Source organism: Balaenoptera acutorostrata, chromosome 4 (genome assembly GCF_949987535.1).
Source record: "Balaenoptera acutorostrata chromosome 4, mBalAcu1.1, whole genome shotgun sequence".
Classification (NCBI taxonomy): Eukaryota; Metazoa; Chordata; class Mammalia; order Artiodactyla; family Balaenopteridae; genus Balaenoptera; species Balaenoptera acutorostrata.
In genome coordinates, this window is record NC_080067.1 from 59,422,800 (window position 1) to 59,449,075 (window position 26,276).

Genomic DNA, 26,276 nt, shown 5'->3' on the forward strand with positions numbered 1-26,276 from the left:
TTTATAGCTTTTCTAAATGGAAATTAGTTTACAAAAAAAATCATAAGAAAAGGAATACTTTGACTTAGAAATTCGACCTGTGAATCTATACTTCATTAAAATAGATATTTGTGCAATGATTTAGATATAAGGAATTTTGTTCCAATGTAATATAAATTTTTTTAAATAATTTGATTAACAGTCAGGGGTTGGTTACATAACATTTGATGGCCTTTTTATATAATATTATTTATATTAATCATACACAGTATATAGGTATTAAAATGATACAAAAGTGTACTTATTAACATGGACAAATGTTTAGTATATACTGTTAAGTGAAAAATAAAGATTGCAAAATAGTATTTATCATAGTTAGTTTTATTTTGTAAATATATGTGTGAATGTGCATAAGCCCCAGTAAAAGGATCTAGAAACACCAACATGTTAACATTTGCAACCTCTTGACAGGTAAGGTAATGGGATTGCCTTTTGCTTTTTTGTTTTGTTTTGTTTTGTTGACGTGTATCTCTTTCTCGCTAAATATCACAAATTGCTTTAGTAATAAAAATTTTTTTTTTAATATTTTAAAAATTGCTTTTTAGAGAAGTTCATCTTTTTTTCTTGATATATTCTCCTATAGTAAGCAGAACATTGAAAATCATTCCATTGATCATTCTTTTTGAGAATAGCAATTTCAGCATCCAAACATTAGAAACCCTCCCTAAGGACTTCAGTCTCTGCATTTGGAGCATCAGTCTTAAATCTTGCCCTTTATTCACATATTATTTTCTCTTTTTTTCTGTCTCTCATTCCTCCTCTCTCCCTGAATCCTTTCCCTATCTTCATTAAAACATTGATGGGGAAAAAAAAGACAGAAGTCTGATCAGAGTGGTTTCTTATAGAAGGTATACATGGGAGTTCATTATACTTAGCTTAGGTTCTCAGTGTTAGGTTTTTTTTCTTATTATAAAAATCCATACTTGTTCATTACTTGTTTAAAAATGGAAAAATACAGAACAGTTTTAAAGGAGCTGAAAAGATGCAATTAACATAGCATACTTATATCAAGCGTCAGTTTTTATTTTTCTACATGTTATTTCGTGTATGTAGTTAAAGTTGTGTAATATTTACAATTATATGTTTTATTTTTCCAGTTGAAGTACATCCTAAATATTTTCTCAGAGCTCTCTTTTCTTTAAGGGTAGCTGTTGTGCCATATCAGCATCTGTGTCATTTGTTCTTTCATTTAATAATATTCTTAAATGCCTACTATGTGCCTGCTATGTGCAAGGTGTATGTACAGTGCTACAAAATGTAAGCATGATTCCTACTCTCATGGAGTGGTCCAGTCTGGGACACAGTTGCTGCCTTGCTTAGTCCACTATAAAACTCAGTAAACAACATAAGCAGTAACTGGGAAGTGAAGTATAGGTGTTAACTAGAGTCGCACAATGAGCAGCAATTGCCTATACTAAATATGACTCTTACTCATAGTCTCCGTTATTCCCTAGTACCGCCTAATTATTATACTTTTCCTCTCTCATGGGAAACAAATAGGATTAACAAATCATGATTATTATTTTTCAAATCATGTAAGTCACACTAAGATGAATAAGATCTTTACCCGCCAAAATTAATTTAATAAGTTAAAACAAAGAGAACCTGGGATGTCAAGTTCATCTGCCCCATCATACTTCTCTATTTGTACTTACTGAAGAACAGAGCGGAACCTTTGCATTAAGTAGGTTCATAGAGGTAATCGGGATATTTTCAAAGTATTTAATGACAGAGACAAAGCAGGAACTGACCATTTAGAAGGAGGCCCACTACTTTGTTGTGTATATCCCATTAGTTGCTCTATCTTAGGTGTCTGACTGGGACATCCAGGGCAGAGACCAGGGTGACTAGTGGGGGCCCTCAGGTGGTTCAGAACAGTGGCTGTTTGCCAAACAGTGTGAAAGATTTCAACATTTTAACAACTGGAGTGGCAGTCTCAGCTCTGGAGAAAATAAATCAAAATACTGTTGGATGTCTTCTGCTCTAGGGAAGAATATAATAATGGTCAGAACAGCTCTCCTTTCACAATGGAACTTTGTATGTGGTAGATTTTTATTAATCTCATGAAAGTGAAAACTTCCAAATCTACTTGGACAATTAAAAAATGAAGAAATTCCAAATGCAGACAACTGAAATCAAATATAAACATTATAAGAATGCAGCTTAAATATTGTTGAACAGAGGAAAAAGGAAGAGGCCAGTAGGATAACTCTCTGTCTGGGCTTTGATAATGAGAAAATCGGAAGTTTCTACTTATTTTAAAAGAAAAAAATAACAGAAAAAAGAGTCATCTAATTGTAGTCACATTTATGAAGTGTCCGTATATGAACTAAAAATGTATATGAGGACATTTTTAATAATTTGTTCTCCTCTTTTAGCTTTCTTTATTGGAAAAGGCTGGATTTGGAGGTGTCCTTCTGTATATTGATCCTTGTGATTTACCGAAGACTGCAAATCTTAGCTATGATACCTTCATGGTGTCACTGAATCCAGGAGGAGACCCTTCTACACCTGGTTATCCAAGTATTGGTAAGTTCATTATTAATCCTTATTATCCTTGTAAGCACTACAAGGTTGTAATTTATAAGTACATGCTACCTAAAGTAATCAAAGGATAGTAAAGTTGAAGAATTCTTAGCACTCCGTATTTTTAAAAGTGAATGTTTTATCTTCCCAAAATTGTAGACTACCCATTTGTTGGAATAAAGCTTGCTAAAAAGCCTGCAATACATTTTTGTCTCAATAACAAGGGAAAACATTTTATGTGTTATTATTGATTGACTGATAAGATAAATTAACACCATGTGGGTCGAGTACTCTATGTAGGTGGAAAGCATGTGCACATACCTAGAAGCATGAAATGTCTGCTGCTTTGGAGTTGTTGTTACAACTTTAAGTCCAGAGTCGAGGGGTATATGTGCTCAAGTCAGGTGACTAAAACATTGGGAAACGATGCTGGAGAGGAATGGAGTTGACACAATCAAATTGTCTGGCTCCCTAAAAGAAGGATCTCATTGGTTTGTCCAGCCACTGGCAGCATAGACATGGTTATTTTGCATCAAACATCCTTTTCTTTCCCAGCAAGCTGTGTTCATTATAGTGGGAATCATGTGGCAAAGATAAAAAAAAAACAACTGTGATTTTGGCAGGTGCTCACTGTACCATTGATTCTCTGTCTAATGTGTCATTGACAAATATTCTTTTTAAACAGACTTGGCAGAGGAAAAGCTCTTTGGACCTCCTTCCATTGTGATACTAACCCATTAACCATGATACTTCAGTCAGGAATTAAGCTAACAAAAAATTCATGTAATTATCCATGTGTTCCATCAATATTTTTCCTTGTTTTCAACAAGATATTACAAAAGACTAATATCTTACTTAAGTCTAACTATCCTTTATATATATTAACATTACCAAACAATTAATAACTTTTTCCAAGAAGAAAGTAAACTGAGTCAAATATGACTATAATTTATGAATTTTGTTGGTCTACTGAGTACTGCTTTGTCTTTTAAAGTACCCCTTTAATAATCCATGTAAGAATTTTCACTGGGACCTCATTGATCTGTACTTTGTACAGTCCACTCTCTCTTAATTACAATTTTGAAATTAAAATTAGTAGGTATCCATCTACAATTCTCAGGCATCGCCAAAAATATCAGTTGAGCTCTCTCATTTGCAAATGCTTTAATTGCCTTGGGCTGTGATGTCTCAGCATCAGGAGGTTGCACATGGCAGCTAACTCTGTATGGCAAATCAGTGGTCTGCAATGCTACTGAAAAGCAGATACTTTATGAATACTCTGCTTAAGTGGTAAGTTGCCCCGTTGGCAACAGTTAATCTTTATATATTTTTGGCTCCGGTCATTTAATAAAAGTAGAATTCAGTCATATCTAGCAAAGTGCTGGCCAGTGTCTTGAGAATCTCAGAATGTTTGTTTCTTTTTTAATTAATTTAATTTTTTATTTTGAAATAATTTCAACTTACAAAAACGTTGCAAATATAGTATGTATAGAATCCTTATATCTTTATCCCAGCATCCTCTAATATTATGTACGTCTTCTTTGGAAAAATGTCTATTCAGACTCTCTGCCCATTTTTTGAATTGGTTTGTTTAGTTTTTTATTGTTGTGTTGTATGGGTCCTTTATATATTTTGAATATTAACCCCTTATCAGATATATGGTTTACAAAAATCTTCTCCCATTCAGTAGGTTGCCTTTTCATTTTTTTTTTTTTTAAATTTTTATTTATTATTTATTTATTATGTTTATTTTTGGCTGTGTTGGGTCTTCGTTTTTGTGTGAGGGCTTTCTCCAGTTGCGGCGAGTGGGGGCCACCCTTCATCGCGGTGCGCAGGCCTGTCACTATCGCGGCCTCTCTTGTTGCGGAGCAGAGGCTCCAGACGCTCAGGCTCAGCAGTTGTGGCTCACGGGCCCAGTTGCTCCGCGGCATGTGGGATCTTCCCAGACCAGGGCTCGAACCCGTGTCCCCTGCACCGGCAGGCAGACTCTCAACCACTGCGCCACCAGGGAAGCCCTGCCTTTTCATTTTGATGATGGTTTCCTTCACGTGCAGTATCTTTCTAGTTTAACATTGTCCCATTTGTTTATTTTTGCTTTTGTTTCCTTTACTTTTAGAGTCAGATCCACACAAAAAAAAAAAAAAATTTTAAGATTGATGTCAATGAGATTACCACCAACATTTTCTCTAAGGAATTGTATGGTTTCAGGTCTTACATTCAAATCCTTAATGCATTTTGAGTTAATTTTTGTGTATGGTGTAAGAAGTGGTCTAGTTTCATTCTTCTGCATGTGGGTGTTCAGTTTTCCCAACACCATTTATGAAAGAGACTATCCTTTCCCCATTGTATGTTCTTTGCTCCTTTGTTGTAACTTAATAGTCTATATATGTATGGGTTTATTTCTGGGTTCTCAGTTTTGTTCCATTGATGTCTGTGTATGTTTTTGTGCCAGTACCATACTATTTTGACTGCCATAGCTTGGTGGTATAGTTTGAAATCAGGACACATGATACCTCCAGCTTTGTCCTTCTTTCTCAAGTTTGTTTTGGCTATTCAGGGTTTTTTGTTTTTCATGGAAATTTTAGAATTATTTGTTCTATTTCTGTGAAATATGTCATTGGAATTTTGATAGAAATTGCATTGAAGCTGTAGATTGCTTTATGTAATATGGGCATCTTAACAATATTAATTATTCCAATCCATGAGCACAGAATATTTTTTCATTTATATGTCTTTTTGTTTCATCAATATCTTACAGTTTTCAGTGTACAACTACTTGACCTACTTGGTTAAATTTATTCCTAGGTATTTTATTCTTTTGATGTAATTGTAAATGGGATTGTTAACCTCTCTTTCTGATAGTTTATTAGTGTATAGAAATGCCACAGATTTCTGTATATTGATTTTGTATCCTGTAGCTTTACTGAATTTATTTACTAGTTCTCACATCTTTTTGGTGAGGTATTCAGGGTTTTCTATGTATAATATAATATCATCTGCAAATAGTGACAGTTTTTTTTCTGTGTCCAGATTTGAGTGTCTTTTCTTGCCTAATTGCTGTGGCTAGGAGTTTCAATACCATGTTGAATAAAAGTGGCAAGAGTGGGCATCCTTGTCTTGTTCCTGATTTTAGAGGAAAAGCTGTCAGTTTTTCATCTTTGAGTATGTTATTATCTGTAAAATTGTTATATATGACCTTCACTATGTTGAGGTATATTCCCTCTATACCCACTTTATTGACAGTTAAATGAGGGTTGTATTTTGTCAAATGCTTTTTCTGCATCTGTTGAGATGATCATATGATTTTGATCCTTCATTTTGTTAATGTGATGTATCACATGGATTGTTTTATAGATGTTGAATCATCCTTGCTTCCCTGGAATAAATCACACTTGATCATGATATACAATTTTTAATGTATTGTTGGATTTGATTTGCTAATAGTTCATTGAGGTTTGTATCTGTGGTTATTAGTGATAGTGGCATGCAAATTTCCTTTTTTGTGGTGTCCTTGTCTGGTTTTAATATCAGGGTAATGCTGGCTTTGTAAAGTGCTTTGGAAGGTTTCCCTCCTCCTCAATTTTTTTGGAAGAAAAGTATTAAGTCATCTGTGAACATTTTGTGTTAACTTTGAGAGAAGAATAGGTATTAAATCTTCTTTGGGTGTTTTGTAGAGTTTGCCAGTGAAGCCATCTGGTCCTCAGCTTTTGTTTGTTGTGAGATTTGTGATTCCTGTTTCAATCTCCTTACTAGTAATTGGTCTGTTCAGATGTTCTATTTCTTCATGATTCAGTCTTGGAAGATTTTATGTTTCTAGGAATTTATCCATTTCTTTTAAGTTGTCAAACTGTTGGCATATAATTATTTGTAGTAGTCTCATTTGATCCTTCACATTTATGTGGTTACATTTGTAACTTCTCTTTCATTTATGATTTTATTTATTTGAGTCCTCTCTTTTTCTCTTGGTTAGTCTAGCTAAAGTTTTGACGATTTTATCATTTCAAATCACTAGCTCTTAGTTTCATTTATCTTTCCCATTTTTTTTAAGTCTCTCTTTCATTTATTTCCATCTGATCTTTATTATTCCCTTCCTTCTGCTAATTGTGGGCTTCATTTATTCTTCTTTTTCTAGGTCTTTTATGTGTAAAGTTAGATTGTTTATTTGGGAATTTTTTGTTGTTGTTTCATTATTATGAACTTCCCTCTTAGAATAATTTTTGCTGCATCCCATAGATTTTGCTATGTCATATTTCTGTTTTGATTTGTCTGTAGGTATTTTTTTGATTTCTCCAAAGACCCCTTGGTTGTTCAGTAACATATTTTTAATCTCCACATTTTTGTGGTTTTTCCTTTTTTTTTTTTTCTCATGATAGATTTCTAGTTTCATACCATTGTGGTTGGAGAAGATTTTTCTTGAATTTATTGAGACTCATTTTGCGACCTAACATGTGATCTATCCAGGAAAATGTTTCATGTGTACTTAAGAAGAATGCATATTCTCTTGCTTTTGGATGTAATGCTCTATAGGTATTAAGTCTCTCTGGTCCAATGTGTTGTTTAAATTTGATGTTTCCTTGTTGATTTTTTTTGTCTGGATGGTGTATCCATTGATGTAAGTAGGTTGTTAAAAAGTCCCCTACTATTATTGCATTGCTTTCAAATTCTCCCTTTAAGTCCATTAATATTTGCTTTTATATCTTGGTGCTCCTCTGTTGGGTGCATATACATTTATAAATGTTGTATCTTCCTGCTGGATTGACCTGTTTATCATCATGTAACACTCTTCTTTGTCTTTTCTTACAGTCTTTGTTTTAAAGTTTATTTTTGTCTAATATGAGTATAGCTACTCCAGCTTTCTTTTCATTTCCATTTGCATGGAATACATTTTTCCATTCCTTCCCTTTCTGTCTGTGTGTGTCCTTTCTTATGAAATGAGTCTCTTATAGGCAGTAAATAAATGGGTCTTGTTTTTTTATCCATTCTGACACTCTGTCTTTTGATTGGCTGCTTTAGTTTATTTACATATAAAGTGATTATTGATGGGTATGTACTTATTGCCATTTTGTTGTTTTATGTTTTTTTCTCTTTCTTTTTGTCTCTTTCCTTGTGTATTGGTGATTTTCTTTAGTGTTATATTTAGATTTCTTTCTTGTTTTCCTTTGTGTATTTACTATAAATTTTTTCCTTGTGGTTTCTCTGAGGTTCACATATAACATTCTTGAGTGTTGCCTGTTTTAAGTTGGTAGCTACTTAAATTTGAACACATTCCAAAATTTTGTCTTTTTACTTCCCCCCACCACACACACACATTTTATATTTTTGATGATACATTTTACATCACTTTATTTTATGCATTCCTTAACTAAGTATTATAATTTTAGTTAATTTTTCTACTTTTTCTTGTGATCTTTATGTTTGCTTTATAAGTGATTTTTTACTACCTTTATTGTATATTTACCTTTTCCAATAAGATTTTTTTCTTTAGTATATTTTCTTATTATTAACTAATGCCATTTTTTTTCAGCTTAAACAAATCCCTTTAGTATTTCTTTCAGGGCCCGTTTAGTGGTGATGAAGTCCTTTAGAGATCAAGGGAAAGCCTTGATCTCTCCTTTAATTCTGAATGATAACTTTGTTGGGTAGAGAATTCTGGGTTAGAGGACTTTTCCGTTCCACATGATGGATATGTCATGCCACTCCTTTCTGGCCTGTAAGGTTCCTGCTGAAAAATCTGCAGATACTCTTATGGGATTTTCCTTGTATGTAACAAGTTGTGTTCTCTTGCTGCTTTTAGGATTCTCTCTTTATCCTTAACATTTACCATTTTAATTGTAATATGTCTTCATATGTGTCTCTTTGGCTTCATCTTGTTTGGAACTCTCTGGGCTTTCTGGACCTGATGTCTGTTTTCTTCCCCAGATTAGAGAAGTTTTCAGCCACTATTCCCTCGAATAATTTTTCTGGCCCTTTTTTTCTCTCTTTTCCTTCTGGGACCCCTATAATATAAATGTCATTCTGCTCAATGTTGTTGCAAAGGTCCCTTAAGGTATTTTCACTTTTTAAAATTCCTCTTTCATTTTGCAGCTCTGTCTGAGTGAGCTCCATTGTTTTGTCTTCCAGCTTAGTGATTTGTTCTTTTATCTGCTGTTTAACCCCTCTAGTGAATTCTTCTGTTCCATTATAACTTCTGTTGGTATTTTCTTATATTTTCTGTCTCTTTGTTGAAGGCTTCATTGTATTCATCCATTGTTCTCCCATGTTCAGTGAAGCATCTTTCTTGACCATTACTTTTAAATCTTTATCAGGTAGATTGCTTATCTCTGTTTCCTTTAGTTGTTTTTCTGATGTTTTGTCTTATTCTTTCATTTTGAACATATTTCTCTGTCTCCTCAATTTGTCTAATTCTCTGTTTTTATGTATTAGTTAATAACTATCTCTCCCAGACTTAAGGAGTGACCCTATTTAGGAGATGTCCTGTGGGGCTCAGATGTGCAATCCTCCCTGGCCACCAGAGCCAGATGCTCAAGGGGTTTTCCCTATGTGAACTCTGTGTGTCTTCTTCCTGTGGTGGAGCCCAGTCATGGCTGCTGTGGCATACTGTCAGGTGGGATTTGCCCTTGGACTGGCTGCAGGGTCTGGTTGTGGCTTCTGCTGGACACTGGTAAGCAGGACTCTTGCTCAGTTGTTTGTTAGGCCTGACTTAGGTGCTGGGGTACGCAGAGCTCTCAGTGGGGCCATGCCCACTGTCTCTAACAGTTTATAGGGAGAATTCCAAAATGCTGCCCTTCAGTGCTGGCATTATCAAAGTAGCCTGAGATCACAAAATGGCTTCTGCCAGTATCTCAGTCCCCAGTGAGTATCCCAGCTAGTTTCTCTCTGACAGAAACTTTAAGATTAGGAAGTGGGTCACCTTCACCTATAGACCATATGTTTTGTGCTGATTTTCAGGTCGAGTCTGTGTGCAAGCACTTTAAGAAGAGGTTTTTCATTCCCTGCAGTTCTGTGGTTTTCCTGGATATATATCCCATTGGTTTTCAAAGTCAGATGTTTTGGGAGCTTCTTTCTCCTGTGCAGGATCTAGGGGCTGGGATGACTGATATGGCGCTCAATCCCTTGCTCCTCAGGTTAAAGATCCATATCTTTGTGATTCTTCCTAATTGTGGTTTTCTGAGATGGTGTGGTTTTGTCCTTGATGAGATCATATCTCTACCTTTCCTACTCATCTCAAAGCTGTCCATTTACCCTTTGTTGTGGAGGCTCTGTTCATCCAGTTTTCAGGTCCCTTACCATGGGATTTATTCCATATGTAGTTGTAGATTTGTTGTATCTCTGGGAGGAGGAGGTGAGTTCAGGATCTTCCCATACTGCTGTTTTGAACCCTCTCTTTTGTTTGTTTAATACATATGAAATAAAGAGAATAGTACAGTTAACCCTCCATATACCTCAACCAGCTTCATCAATTATTCTACCATTTTTGTTTTGTCTGTATATCCCCTCACACTCCATAGCACCACTTATTTTTTCAAATAGAATTTACGTAAATTGAAATAGATATATCTTAATTGACAAAAGGATACAGCCATGTACTCTCCATTCATATTTAATATTAGAACATTCCCATCACCTCCAGAAGTTCTCTGAGTCACTTCAGAATAATTCCCCAACACCAAACCTAGCTAACCACCAGTCTCAAGATTTTCATGGTAAAATATTTTTAAATTTTATAAAAATGGAAACATGAAGTATATATTCTTTGTGTGCAGATTGTTTTGCTCAGAATAATGTCTGTGATATTTATTAATGGTTGCAGGTATCAGTAGTTCATTCCCTTTTGTTGCTGGGAAGCATGCCACAATTTTTGTATAGGTTTAAGTAGTTTGTTGTTTTTTTTTTTAAACAAGAATGTCAATGCACTCTTCCACAATGCATGATCCAAATAAGTTGTTCAAAGAAACACATGGTCTTCTTGTAAGGTAGCTCAGTAAGTCTTGTTGCATATCCAAATAGTTCTTGATTATTATAGAATCAGAGAAAAGAGTAAAAAGTTTTAAAGTAATCTTTGTCCGTATAACACAGAAAAGAATTCATCACTCTTTTTACGAGAATGAGACTTTAGCTTCATTTGGCACGTTAATTAACTACTCTGAGCCTTATTCTCTTCACAATAAAAAGGAGGATTATACTAATACGTATCTCACAAGATTGTTTGTAAGGAGATGCAAAATTCTGGCCTCCACCTTATACTTAGATAGAAACTCTGAGGAAGGGGCCCAGCCATCTGTGTTCTGACAGATTCTTCAGGTAGTTCTGATGCAGCTAAATTTTGAGAGCCACTGAGCTAGAGGACCTTTACTATTCTTTATCTACCACATCTGAGTTGGACCACTGGGGCTACTGACCTAAACTTTGTGACCTCATGTTACTGTTCTTTCAGCATCTTGTATTGCTGCCTCCACACCAATCAGGACGGAGGAACATATGTATTCCTGATCCTCAACCCAATTTTTTGTACTCAGTGGGCTGTTAGTGAATATTTGTTGAGTGAATAAGTTATTCTCTTTTATTTTTAACTTTTAATTGGAGTATAGTTGATTTACAATGTTGTGTTCGTTTCAGGTGTACAGCAGAGTGAGTCAGTTATACATACATATATATCTCTATATAGATATGTAGAGATATATCTGTTCTTTTTCAGATTCTTTTCCCATATACAGAATATTGAGTAGAGTTCCCTGTGCTATACAGTAGGTCCTTGTTAGTTATCTATTTTATATGTAGTAGTGTGTATATGTCAGTCCCAATCTCCTTATTTATCACTTCCCCCCAAGTTTCCTCTTTGGTAACCATAAGTATGATTTCCATATCTGTGAGTCTGTTTTGTTTTGTAAATAAGTTCATTTGTATCATTTTTTATTAGGTTCCACATATAAGTGATATCATATGATTTTTGTCTTTCTCTGTCTTACTTACTTCACTTAACATGATAATCTCTAGGTCCATGGCTGCTTGTGTGATGATTCTGATCCTTGGCTATATGCTAATTTTAATTAACCTAATTAAAACTCCTTTTAAAAAAGTATGTATACATACTTACACACAGTTTTTCTCCCTAAATGCTTCTGTCAATTCTCTCACATCTCTTTTACCACTCAGAGTAGCAGAGATTGCACTGATTGAAAAAGCTTTGAAATTCCATTTAAGATATTAGGATATCAGAAGTGTAATCTAGTCTCTTAATTCCTCTGATAATTTATCAAATATTTCAAAGACAAAATGTTCAAACTATCAGACTTTATCATAACTTCTTCCACCAACTTGCCAGGAGTGTTTTAATACATTCAACTATGATCCAAGCAAACCCTGTTCCCTGGAACCATATAATTTTAGAATCCTAAGAGGCTTTAGGGTATAAATAGCACAATTTTATTCTCAAAATTGAGGCATAAGAAACTTGATCATGTTATCTAGGGACTCAGATAAATGGGGCATAAAAACTGACATTTACAGTAACTGGTTATTATTAAAATACCTGTGATCAGTTATAATCAAAGATGTGCTTGGCTTAAAATCACTAATTGGGTACATAAGGTAAGGCTCAAAACAAAGAGGGGATCAAAAACTATGGGGTGAGCATTAAAATAAAGAAGTGAGAAATTGATATCATTAAGTAGTATTCTATTTTTACTATGTTGAAACACAGAAAAGGAAATCCTATGCCAATTTCTAAGTATTAAGATTGTCTGACATCTGAAGGCCTAGAAATAGTATTAGGAGTTAGAAATCCTTTTGTTTCCATATTATTTCCCTTAATAATATATCTTCTGAAAACTCTGTAGGTTACAGAGTTGATTTTAAATTTAGTATCATCTCCAGATAACTTCCTGGCTAATCTCTGGACTACTACTTAATTGAAACCCAAGATATTTTTTATCTTGGCTTAGACTTGATTCTCATTATACCCTATTTCCTAAAATCCATCCTGATTTAAAGCCTTATGTCTGTGTCCTGTTCTTTATTTGTTATAATCCTGTTTTGTTTTTGTTTCGTTTTTCTTTTTGTTTTAAATTCTGGAGAGGAAAATCGTTTCAGTCATTTTACTCTAGTGAAGTGTATCAAACAACACAGTTTATTTAATATTCCCAGTGTTACAATTCAGTGGATCCGTGTGTTGTTTACCTCCTGTCTGTTCAACATCGCCTCTGCCAACCAAAACCATTCAAAGAATAAAGAATATTTCTGTAATTTGTGACAAGTCTTCACCAGGTGTTCTTGGTCCAGGTACCTGGACAAATATTGAAAGACTGACTTGAGTTGGCACTAAATCAACTGAGACAATGTTGAACTAGAATAGCAGAAAATATAAATATGCGCCTAGTTGTCAAAGCAGAGTGTTAGATACTCACAGCGTGAAATACCTTGTCACTTGGTTGGGAAAAAATAAAAAATGTCTGTATTCTTACTATTTTACTGTAACTGGTGGTTCTTGAATATGTCCTAAAGTCTTCCTATTTACATGAAGTATTATTCAACATGATTCTTAGATCAATTTAAAGAGTGGCTCATTATTAAACAATGTGATTCTTTTTCAGAAAGTTTAATTTGCAACATATTTAAAAAGTAGATAGTTTAAATTCAAACTACTCCTTTTAAAAAAAATCTAAATTTCATTTTGAAATATAATTTTGGTAATATAAGTTTTCTTGTATTTCTTGGTTCCAAAAAATTGAAAATTTCCAATTGATTTTTGAAATGTCTAGGATTATAGTCTTCAGAGACATTTTTGAGTGATTATTATTCTTAGGAAATCAGTCTGCCATGTAGTATATTAGTTGCTCAGAATGTTCTTTACTGATTATTGTATAAGGAGCTTTCTATTTTAAATTAAACAAATACTCTGTCAGTAGAGACAATCAGGTTTTTTGTTTGTTTGCTTTAAGAATCAAAGTTTTCACAAAAATTGGTGGTGATTCTAAGAGGATAAAGTCCACTGCTTTAAAAAAATGATTTACAAATATATTCCGTCACAATGCATATAAGAAGTTAATTGAAACAACAATAAAATTAGTTTTACATGTTTTTAGCATTTTATCTTATAAGATCTTTTAACAAGACAGCTTTTACTGGCCCCACTTCAGCTTATTTGCTGATCTTTAAAGAAACTGAGCCTTAATCAATGTGACTTGACTAACATAACCAGCACTTAAATACAAGGTTATCTAACTTCTAACGTAATGGAATTCCACTATATGATTTGGCATCCACTATACAACTTAGGCAAATAAGATTTGCAGTTTGGTATGATTCAAACTTAATGATGAACAAAGTTTGACTTCGTTTTTCTCATACATTCGCCATATGCTTGGGGGGTAATGTTGAAGGTGAAATATAAAACAGTAAAATTATAAAATGTACCTGTAGGTTTAGACTATATCAGTATAACCTCAGAACAAATTTAGATTAAATCATATGCAATTACCAGTTGTCTTCCAGAGTACAGTTTTTTACACTTACCTATAAAAATGGAAATTGCATATTATAAAATAAATAAATTGAACAGTTAATCAACTAACCAAAGAATTAGTTATTTGAATTTTACTTTTTCAACCACAAATTTATGTGGATTATTTTAGTGGAATATATTCAGAACTTGTCATTTTCCAAACTTTATTAACCTTTTAATTTAATAGGTTTAAATTGTAAAATAGAATAATCAGATTAGCTTCCTCAAAGATTTAAATTGTTATTATCCTGAGTACAACCCACCTTTTCAAGGAACTTGTCAGTAGCTGAGCAATAGTAGATATAAAAGAAAAGGAATAAACCTGAGAAATAATTAATCATGCTGATCGACACAATTAATTTTACTTTTTCCAGCCAGTTTTCATGCTTTTTTATCTGCTGTGGTCAGAGCCTATAAACTACAGTATGAGGAGATTTTGCTATTGACAAAATTAAGCTTTTTTTTTTTTTTTTAATTTTTATTTATTTATTTATGGCTGTGTTGGGTCTTCGTTTCTGTGCGAGGGCTTTCTCCAGTCGCGGCAAGCGGGGGCCACTCCTCATCGCGATGCGCGGGCCTCCCACCATCGCGGCCTCTCTTGTTGCGGAGCACAAGCTCCAGACGCGCAGGCTCAGTAATTGTGGCTCACGGGCCCAGCCGCTCCGCGGCATGTGGGATCTTCCCAGACCAGGGCTTGAACCCGTGTCCCCTGCATCGGCAGGCAGACTCCCAACCACTGCGCCACCAGGGAAGCCCCCAAAATTAAGCTTTTTTAGAGAAAATATCATTGGTATAACTAATGTCAGATATGAAATTATAAAGGTCAATATAGTCTGTTTTTACATTCACTGCCAAATGATAAAGGCAACATAAAATAAATAACAGTCTCTCTTTTTTTTTTCCTCAACACTATTTATTATCCATTCATCTGTTTACTGAAACTTACGTGGTTTTTATAATTTGGCTATTGTAAATAATGCTGCAACATTACTTGCAACATCTGCAACAGATCTCTTTTCAAGATAATGTTTTGTTGCCTTTTGATAGATATACAGAAATGAGAATGCTGGATCAGATGGTAGTCATATTCTTAACTTTTTGAGGAACATCCATACTGTTTCCTGTAGTGGCTGAATCAGTTTTCATTCCCACCAACAGTGTATGAGAGTTGCTTTTTCTCCACATTCTCATCAACCCTTATTATTTATTTTCTTTTTGATAATAGCCATTCTAACAGATGTGAGGTGATTTCACATTGTGGTTTTGATTTGCATTTCCCTGATGATTAGTGATGTTGAACATCTTTGTCATGTACCTGTTGACCTTCTGTATGTCTTCTTTGGAAAAATGTCTCTTCAGGTCTTCTGCCCATTTTTTAGTCAGATTTTTGTGTGTGTGTGCTATTGAATTGTACATGTTCTTTATATATGTGACTATTAACCACTTATCAGATATATGATTTTCAAATATTTTTTCCCATTCAGTATGTAGCCTTTTCATTTTGTTGACAGTTTTCTTTTGCTGTGCAAAGCTTCTTAGTTTGATGTAGTCCCAGTTACTTATTTTTGCTTGCGTTGTCTTTGCTTTTGGTGTCAATCTAAAAAATCATTGCCAAGACCAATGTAAAGGGGCTTACCCCCTATGTGTTCTTCTAGTGGTTGTACATTTTCATGTCTTATATCCAAATCTTTTTTTTTGATTTTGAGTTAACTTTTCTGGATAGTATAAGATAAAAGTTCAGTTTCATTCCTTTGCATATGTATATCTAGTTTTCCCAGCACCATTTATTGAAAACACTATCCTTCCCCCATTGTTGGCTCCATTGGTATAAATTAATTGGGTATATATGTGTGTGTTTATTTCTGGGCTCTCTATTCTGTTCCACTGATCTATGTATCTACTTTTATGCTAGTATCATACTGTTTTGATTACTATGACTTTGTAACATAGTTTGAAATCAGGGAGTGTAGTACCCCCAACATTGTTCTTCTTTTTTCAAGATTGTTTTGGTTATTTGGGGTCATTTGTGGTACCATACAAATTTTAGTATTCTTTCTTCTAATTCTGTGAAAAATGCCATCAGAAATTTTATAGGGGTCGCATTGAATCTGTAGATTGCTTTGGGTATTATGGATATTTTAACAATATTAATTCTTCTAATCCTAGAAAGTGGGATTTCTTTCCACTCATTTGAGTCTTTTTCTATTTCTTTTATCAGTGTCTTATAGTTTTCAGAATACAAATCTTTCACTTCCTTGAATGAGTTTATCTCTAAGTGTTATTTTTTGAAGCTATTATAAATGAAATTTTATTCTTAATTTTTCTTTCCATTAGTTTATTGTTAGTATATAGAAACACAACTGATTTTTCAATATTCATTTCATAACCTGTAACTTTATTGAATAAGTTTAGTATTTCTAACAGTTTTTTGGAGGAGATTTTAGGGTTTCATATATATACACACACACACATATATATATAAAGATCATGTTATCTGCAACAGAGACACTTTTACTTCTTCCTATTCAGATGCCTTTTATTTATCTTTCTTGCCTAATTGCTTTGGCCAGGACTTCCAGTACAGTGTTGAATAGAAGTGGAGAGAGTGAGCTAGAGGTACTTCTTTTTTTTTTTTAATGTAGCAGTTATTCTAAAATTCTCTCCATATCATTTCTTAGGGATTGCCGATGGTTGGCTTCTCCAGAAGCAGGTACTGAGAGAGAGTTTAATTGGCAGGATTGTTATTAGAGATCAACACCTGTGAGAAAGAGGGAGTGCAGTGGGGATTGGGCAGAGGGGAAAATGGACTTCAAAACAGTGAAACCACTGGGAATAGATGGTCTATCAGGATTGACCATAAGTGAACCAAATGGCCAGGTCCGTATACCTCTTCTGAAATCAGTCTTTGGATGTGTGCTGCCTCAAGAAAGGCATGACACTTGGCAAAGTGATTCCTGTGACTAAGGCAAACCCTGAAAAACTTAACAGCTGGTGACTGTCTGTTCATAGCACTCACAGCAGCAGGTTGACAAGTTCTCCCTTGACAGAATGGAACATCACCATGGAACATCTGGACAGGACATTACTATGTCCACTACAGAAATCTGGCTTTAATTCCATTCTTGGTCATGAGTTAGAAGGGCTACAGCTACACTGTCTAATATAGTAGCCAATAGCCCTATGTGGCTATTTAATTTTAAATTAAATTAATTAAAATTAAATAAAATGTAAAATGTAGTCATACTGTTCTCATTTCACGTGCTCAGTAGCCACATGAGGCTATTATAGAGGACTTCCATCATTAAAGAAAGCTCTACTGGATGAGCTCTACAGAGTAAATGTTTGAAACAATGTGATTTTATACAAAATTTGGTGGTTATCTGCTGTATTAGATCATCCATGAGACTTTCTGTATATAATCTTGAGAATTGAAAATTGTTCGTCTTTTTTACCACTTGAATTATTTAAAATCTATTTACAAAGCAGACTCTAAGAACCACGTTCTGGGGATGCTTCATGAATTCTTTTATGGTTTAGTGTTGAACCAAAACATAGTTGAGTGCTCCTAAAGTAAACATTTTCCATTTCCAGTATTCTCTGGAGAGTTTTCGAATTTTAAGTATGTAAAAATAAATCTTGTAATGCTACTTTAAAGCGTTATTGCATTTGCTTCAAACTGCTGGCATTGTAAATTTCAGTCCCATACAATTTCATTTGAGAGCTGCATCCTGGATGAAAAAATGTGTTCTACTTGTGTTTTGCCTATCAACAGCCACTCAGTCCTAAATTTTTCAGCAAGAGTCGAAAAATTAAATCTTTGGAATATTATGTTTTTTTGAGAGAGAATATTCTCAGTGTTAGACTTTTGAGGAGTATAATAAGTTTGTAATAAGTCAAAAGCCAGGCTTCAGGACCTCTTTTGCATGTAAAACCAGCTCTGTCTGATGGAAACAGGTCAGGTAATGACCTTTCTTTCCTTGACACCTGAGTAACATGAAGTGACACCACCTGTATATTCACAAAGATTGTGACTTACATGTTTACACACCTATGTGATTACTGAATACCCTCATAACTTCCTATTAGGCACAGGAGCTCCTGAAAGCCTTTCTTCTCTTTTCTCCATACGCTTCTCATTAATTACTCAGGTTTTGGACTTGATAACATTTACAAAAGTATATTTAGTAAATTTGTTGAGGAAATAGAGGGTTAAACTAAGCTGCACAGCTTTCTTTACTATAGAACTTTTTTTTTTTTTTAAGAAGAAAGAGGCCTCTTTTTTCTTTTTTTTTTTAATTTTTATTTATTTATTTATTTATTTATGGCTGTGTTGGGTCTTCGTTTCTGTGCGAGGGCTTTTTCTAGTTGTGGCAAGTGGGGGCCACTCCTCATCGCGGTGCGCGGGCCTCTCATTATCGCGGCCTCTCTTGTTGCGGAGCACAGGCTCCAGACGCGCAGGCTCAGTAATTGTGGCTCACGGGCCTAGTTGCTCCGCGGTATGTGGGATCTTCCCAGACCAGGGCTCAAACCCGTGTCCCCTGCATTGGCAGGCAGATTGTCAACCATTGCGCCACCAGGGAAGTCCTACTATAGAACTTTTAAACCTACTATTACTATAATGTGTTTTACAAAATTCCAAAAGCACTGTAGTCTGAAAGGGTTTTCAAATTTATTTGACCATGGAGTTCATTTTTGAGAGGAGCATCTGGCAGGACTATTATTCAGTCATATCTCCTGTGGGATTGCTGGCCTGAAGCACCTGCCCCTTCCCCTTCCTGCCACAAATCCTTCCCCAGATTTATGCCCCTACATAGAGATGAATGGTTTGTACCTCAGCTTTTGCAGATTTGTAGCTTGGGATATGGTGTAAAAAGTAATACAGAAAGTAGGAAAGGGCAGGGCTGATTATATCACCTGTGATGGCAAAGTTAACACCTGCAGGTACACCTGCTTATGAGTCAGCAGGAAACAAAACAACAAGCAGCAAAAAAAAAAATAATCTGGTTGATTGTTTAACAATTAAAGTTGTAATTAGATTTGTAATTGAATTTTTGGTATAGTATAGAGTCTGGAAAATCAGTGTATCCCAACTAATCTTTTACTCAGCATGATCTGTTCCAGTTCATTGCGAACCGCGTTCAAAAATCTGGTTTTTTAAAACACAAATTTGAGCAAAACTCATAAACAGCCTTCTCTAACCAGCCACTCAGGTGATTTTTTTTTCCCATTTCAGAGACAGAATAGAAAATGCAATTTTATCCTGGGAAAAATGATAAAGTGACAGTTTTTAATATAATTCACATACACACATTTTCATTCCACAGGCCAAAAAGATAATGTGCTATTTTTAGGCAATTATTTCTAGAAAACATCTCATTGAAATATTCACCTGCTCCATGAACATACTTAAGTTGTTACCATGATATCTCTGTGAAAATCTCAGTCATTTCAATATTCCAAGAAAGCTTTGATGAATATTAAACCGAGTAAGCACAGGCCAATTCACTATTCAGTAACCTTACTCAGTGATATTGATGTTCCTGGGATGGCTTCTAGTACACTAAGGAAAACAGGACAAAACCAAGAAACTTTCTTTAGACTCAGGGTAACTATATCATATGTAGACCAACCAGGACACTTTTGAGAGTAAAAGGGGTTGCTATGAATAACTATGTGAGATAACAGGTATTTACTGGTTGTCATGACGACTCTATTTAGATTAAAACTAAGATTTCCCAATATAGTTGATGATGGAGTCCAGGTGATATATATTTAGTTAAGAGGTATTACAGACTGAAATGCATCCCCCCCCCCAAATTCTTATGATGAAGTACTAACCCCCAGTACCTCAGACTGCATTTAGACAGAGGGTCTTTAAAGAGATAACCAAGTTAAAATGAGGGAACTAGGGTAGACCCCAATCCAATATGATTGGTGTACTTCTAAGAAAAGGAGATAGAACACAAACAAACACAGAAGACACAGGGAGAAGATGGCCATCTATGAGCCAAGGAGAGAGGCCTCAGAAGAAACCAACCCTGTAGATACCTTGATCTTAGACTTCTAGTCTATGGAACCATGAGGATATAATTTTCTGCTGTTTAAACCACCCAGTCTATGGTACTTTGTTATTGCAACCCTAGCAAACTAATACAAGAGGAAATTAAAAAAACAAACAACAAACAAATAAAAAACAGCTTCTCTGACTTTATCATGAAAAAGGACAGAGGAAAGAGAGAAAATTTCCACATGCTGCTATTTTCATCATCTTCAAGAAGAAAAACAAAAAAATGCCGAGTTCAACACCTATTATGGTAGCTCATTAGTCTCCATTCCTGATTAGGTCTAAGTAACTTTTTTTGGCTTATGATTTGATAATGTTATCACTTGAACAATTTCCTATAACCGGGAAGAGCCCAGTACCCTAGCCCTGGCATCAGCTCTGCTGAGAGAAGGGTGTAGAACCCTGCCTAGTAAACTATTCCTGATCCCTCATAAAATAAACTGGCCTTTCACTGCCCCTGCACTAGTAACTCATATAAATGAGTTTTTAGATACACAAAGCTATGAGAGGAGTGTGATTTTGTAGTGGGAGCTAGAAAAGAAAGAAACATTCTTAAAAGAAAGGAGGGGTAGGACAGCCTGTGTTCAGCTGACCCTAGGGGAGGACACTTGAAAGAAAGTCCCTGTGATGGGAAAGAGCTGATTCATTTTTAAGGCTAGAGATAATTAATATTAGATTTTTCATTTTGCCCTTTTTTTGTTTGTGATTCTAAGCTTTCTTTAAAGGCCTGCTAAAGACAACAGCTCTATACTGAGTCCTATGGGCAGGTATAGGGAAAAGGCAGCAGTTTCAGATGGTAAGGTGCTGGGAATTTGGGGCAACCTCAGGACTGGGGTTCTGCAGCAGAGCCCAGTCCCATGAGGAAATTAAAAATCATAACAGGGCCCCTGTTTTAGAAGAACAGAGGCGCTGAGCAAGTTATCCATTTAGGAGAGGCAGAGGAACAAGGGAAAAAAACAGAGACTGAGTTGCTGAAACTAATATGAAGAGTTTTAGGTTCCAGGTAAATCCCAGGCACTAAAACATGGACAGGAATGCAAGACTTCCTTGGGTTCCCATTAGATATGGTTCAGATTGGTCCTATACCTGCTCTGGGGCTGAGCTTTCAGGGCACCATCAAGTCAGCCGAAGTGAAGAGGGAGGCTGGTGGAAGAAGTGAGTCATTATCTTGGCTGCACTAGACAAAGTGATGCAGAGAGAGGAGGGAAGGCAGCCTGGAACCATGTTGGTGTTGTACAGAGTGGAAGCCTGTTTATTAGAAAGAGGGCAGGAGGAGTTTGAAAGACTCACTGGCACATAGCCTCAAGGACAGCCTCTGTCAGTGAAGAGGGACCTGGAGACATGCGGCACAGCCGCACTGGCGTGCTGGGCTGGCAGGCAGATCAAAGCCGTTGTTCAGCAGACTTCAGGATGATGAAGTTAAATCTCGGGGTAAACGTTGCAAATAATGACAGTCACATCACACTTTGACTACAGTTACTAATCAAAAGATAGAGAGCCTGTGTGAACCGAAGGGGTTGGGCTGGATGATCCCACTGTAGGTATCATCCAGCTTGGAATTATCAGGTTCAGTTAGCTGAGTGAGGTGTGAAAAGGTGCAAAGGTTCTGCATTGTTGTTTTTTTTTTTTCTCTTTTTATCTCCACTGCTGCATGTGAATAACGATTCGCAATTCAGATTTCCAGCCCTGGAAGGGATCTTGGAGGTCAGGGATGCACTCTATTCTGTATAAAAATGAGGAAGTAACAGACTTGTCTCTTCAGTTGCACGATTAAATTCCTGACTCTACGAACGAACGATGCTTTATGTTTGTCTTTAATTCCTCATAGTGTCTCATTTTATACTGTGGACATACTACTCTTGAACAAAAGAGTGAATATTATTAATGAGAATGGGCAGGAGAAATAAGTGACGATCATTATGTAAGATGCTGACAGCTTTGAGAAATATATTATCTTCTCTCCAAAGAACTGTACATAAAATCATACTTTAAAAAATTGCCTATAATTTCAGAGGATTTATGGATTGCCTTGAAAAAATGTTTCAAGATATTACCCCCTCATAGACTTATGGAAACCAGATTAAGACTTTCTTTCCACAGGTATTCACCAACTATCTGGATAGACCCTATATTCAGAAGTAAAAGAAGGAGAATATAATTTAGGGGATAAAATTCTCTTGGGGAAAAAAGGTTCAAAACTAGTAAGGAAATGTGTTAAAATCTGAACACTGAGATGATATTTGAGCAAAGAGTTGTATCATTTTCTGAAAGAAAGGTAACCCCAACGCATCACTATTCAACAGTCTATATTATATAGACAATTATTTTTAGCCTTTTGAGAGTTTCAGGTGTGTGGCATATGATGTTACACAGTCCCAGCTAAATCTCTAATTCTTTTATTATCTCTTCTCTAAACCAGAACAAACCATAGGATAGGAATCATTTTGGTAAATATAACTCAACATGTATATTACCATATAGCAGGTAGTTCATTATAAGACATAGAAGAAATGCTGCCAACTTTATAAGTATGAAAGTAACTATGATATAATTAGAATTACTGTAGACCACATTTGACTATAATGGAATAGACAATGATTAAATATGACTCTTAGGCCACACTTCTCAGTGCAGGGATGGCCAGGTGATTTACATCAAGATGGTGAACAAGGCCATGGATATGTGAGCTGTGCAGTCTCTAAATGTGTGCTGTGTTCACTTCTCTCTTGTGATAGAGAAGCCCTCAGTGGCTGGCGTAACACCCACTGGTACTTCCCAACTCTCAGGGAATTCGTATTGGGACCTAGAACAGTTGAACAACTCTCTGTCTTAGTTCTACATAAAGAAGGTAGTTCTCAGCAGGGAGTTTTAGGAGTAGCTTTGTGCTACTTGAGCTTCTTTAAATGGCCCTTGGGTTATAGAAGCAAGCTCCCATCACACTATTCAAGATGCTTGTCAGCAACATTTTGTCATTGCTGAAGTAAAGAAGAAATACAAATACCCACACTTATAGATTCTTCCTCTCCTCAAGCTATATTTATATGCTCTGAGAGTGCCCTCCTTTATCCAGTCAATAAGCATTGCTCAAGTGACTGTTATTAGTGAAGTACAGAGAGGCAAAAGAAGAGGCTTCTTATTAAAAAAGCTAAAGATCCAGAGGGGACATGAGGGCTAATTATGAAAGAGTATAACAGTAGTCCAGAAAAGAAAAATAAGGTGCTGCAGGAATGAGATGGACACCTTCCTCAGCCTAAAATATCATTGCAGAGGAGGTGCGGCTTTAATTTTTTTTTTTTAATTTATTGAGATATAGTGTACATACCGTAAAAGTCACCACGTTAAAGTGTACAGTTCATAATTTTTTTAGTGTATTTACAGAGTTTTGCAACAATAGTAACTATCTAACCCCAAAATCATTTTCATCGCTCCAAAAAGGAAACTCTGTACCTATCAACAGTCACTCCTCATTCCCTCTCTCCAGCTTTTGGCAACCACTAATCTACTTTTCATATCCATAGATTTCCCTACTCTGAACATTTCATATAAATGAAATTATATAATATGTTTTGTGACTGGCTTCTTTCAGTTAGTATCATATTTTCAAAGTTCATCCATGTCATAGTATATATCACAACTTCATTCTTTTTATGGCTGAATAATTTTCCATTGTATGGACATACCACATATTGTCTCTCCATTCATCAGTTAATGTACATTTGAGTTTTCATTTCTTGACTGTTTCAAATAATGCTGCTACAAACATTCATATACAAGTTTTTGTGTGAACATGTGCTTTCAAGTCTCTTGGGTATATACCCAGGAGTAGAATTACTGGCTCAGATGATAACTCTGTGTTTAACTTTTGGAATAACTGCCAAACTGTTTTCTACAGAAGACACACCATTTTAACTTTTCACCAGCAATATATGAGGGGTCCAATTTTTCCTGTATCCTTGCCTCCTTTGTTATTTTTCTTTATTTTGTTTTGTTTTATAAATTATATTATTCTTAAAGTGGTAGCTCATTGTGGTTTTAATTTGCATTTTCCTAATGACTAACGATGTTGCGCATCTTTCATGCAATTATTGGCTATTTGTATGTCTTCTTTGGAGGAATGTTTTTTCAGCTCGTGTATCTATTTTTTCATTAGCAGTTGGTATGAGTCTTTATCAGTACTTGATTTATAAATATTTTCTCCCATTCTGTACATTGTCTTTTCACGGTCTTAATAATGTCCTTTGCTACACAAAAGTTTAATTTTGATGGAATCCACTTTATCTTTTTTCCCCCCCTTTAACTACATATGCTTTTGGTGCTAGATCTAAGAAACCATTGCCTAGTCCAAGGTTATGAAGATTTACACCTAAGTTTTCATCTAAGAGTTTTATAGTTTTAGCTCTTACATTTAGGCCTTTGATTAATTTTGGGTTAATTTTTGGAATTGGTGTGATGTAGGGGTCCATATTTATTCTTTTGCATGTATATATCCAGTTTTTCAGTACCATTTGTTGAAGACTGTTTTTCCCCATGGAATATCTTAGCATCCTTGTTGATAATCAATTATGCATAGATGTAAGGATTTATATATGTACTCTCAATTCTATGCATGTTGAACTATGTGTCTATCCTTATGCTAGTACCATACTCTCTTGATTACTATAGTTTTTGTAGTTTGTATCAGTCCTTTAACTTTGTTCTTGTTTTGACTATTCTGGACACTTTGCATTTCCATATGAAGTTTGGACTAAATTTTGAAAGGTGAGTGGGAGATGATCAAATTTTTTGGATGTAAGGCTTTTGGAAAGAGAAGTGTCAGAGGAAAAAAAAAGAAATATATCAAAAGTCTAAGTATGAGATGGATTCCCGGTGAAGAGCTATACAATCACAAGCACTGAGCTAAGGAGAAACAAGTACTTTTTGATTGTGTGTGGCTGGACCAGAGGATAGGGAGTTGAAAGAGATGAAGATGGAACAGTAGTTGGGACCAGCCCACAGCACATTTGATCCTACAGGCAGTATTTTGTTCTCTAGGCAGTGAGGAGTTACAAAAGTTGATGGCAATCCTTTTTTGTTGTTCCAGTGTTAAAATAAATACTTTTTCCTGGTATTTGTGAAATATTGGTATTCTCTTTGGACACACACACACTTGTGTGTGTGTGTGTGTGTGTGTGTGTGTATACACCAACACACAGGTTTTATATATATATATAAATATACAGCACATAAATCATATATATATGACCTAAAAACAGCATAGGTTTGAAATGCTCAGGTCCACTTATATGTGGATTCTTTTCAATAAATAAGTATTGCAGTACTACACGATCTCTTGTTGGTTGAATCCACAGCAGCCAAACTGTGGATACGGAGGACTGACTGTAAAGCTATATGCAGATTTTCAACTGCATGGAGGGTTGACACCCCTAACCCACACTTTGTTTAAGAGTCAACTGTATATACAGAGAAATATTGATATATAGAGATATTTTAAACTAACCCCACCTTCCCACATAATACAGAGATCCTCTTAAACAAAATAAGTTATTTTATGGTTAATTACCCAAGACAGACAGTCAAACCAAACTGTAATAGTGACTCTGACTTTTCTAAATTATTCACATTGGGAAAAGCAAAATAAATAACAATAAGTTAAAAGAAAAATGTTTTCCATTATTTTTTCTGTCTTAAAATTATAGTTTTTTTCTGTTTGGTGCTTAATCAAAACTTCACAACTGTTGTCCTCAGGTACAGCTTTTCATGATGCCTGAGTTTAATCACCCTGGGTGAGTGAAGCTGTGCCTTATACTTTAATCCCTTTGGAAGAGTCCAATACAGTATGGTACCTATCAGTCACATGTGTGTTTTTAGTGCAGTGAAGTTGACAATATTTCTTATAAATGGCCCAGATTGAACAACAGCTTTATAATTTTAACTACACATTTTCTGTCATAAGCATGAAAACTTTGGTACAATTGTGTTAATAATAAATAGCAACCACTATTCTTTCTCAGTTTTCTCATGACAAATAACTTTAAAAGCAGTACATGCCCTGAGGTGTATAGAATTTCTCCATTGTATGGACAAAAAAACTGAGGTTGAATAAATTAGAGCACTGCTTCTCTACACCAACAACCCATTTCCATATTA

General features: G+C 35.2%; 1 protein-coding gene across 1 annotated transcript in view; it reads left to right on the forward strand.

Moving 5' to 3' along the window:
* The window catches only part of NAALADL2 (N-acetylated alpha-linked acidic dipeptidase like 2), a 1,059,167-nt gene that overhangs the window by 488,002 nt on the left and 544,889 nt on the right, over positions 1-26,276 (forward strand). The window contains exon 5 of the mRNA XM_057545762.1: positions 2,418-2,568. Coding sequence (XP_057401745.1) covers positions 2,418-2,568 — 151 coding nt within the window. The remainder of the gene's footprint in view (positions 1-2,417; positions 2,569-26,276) is intronic.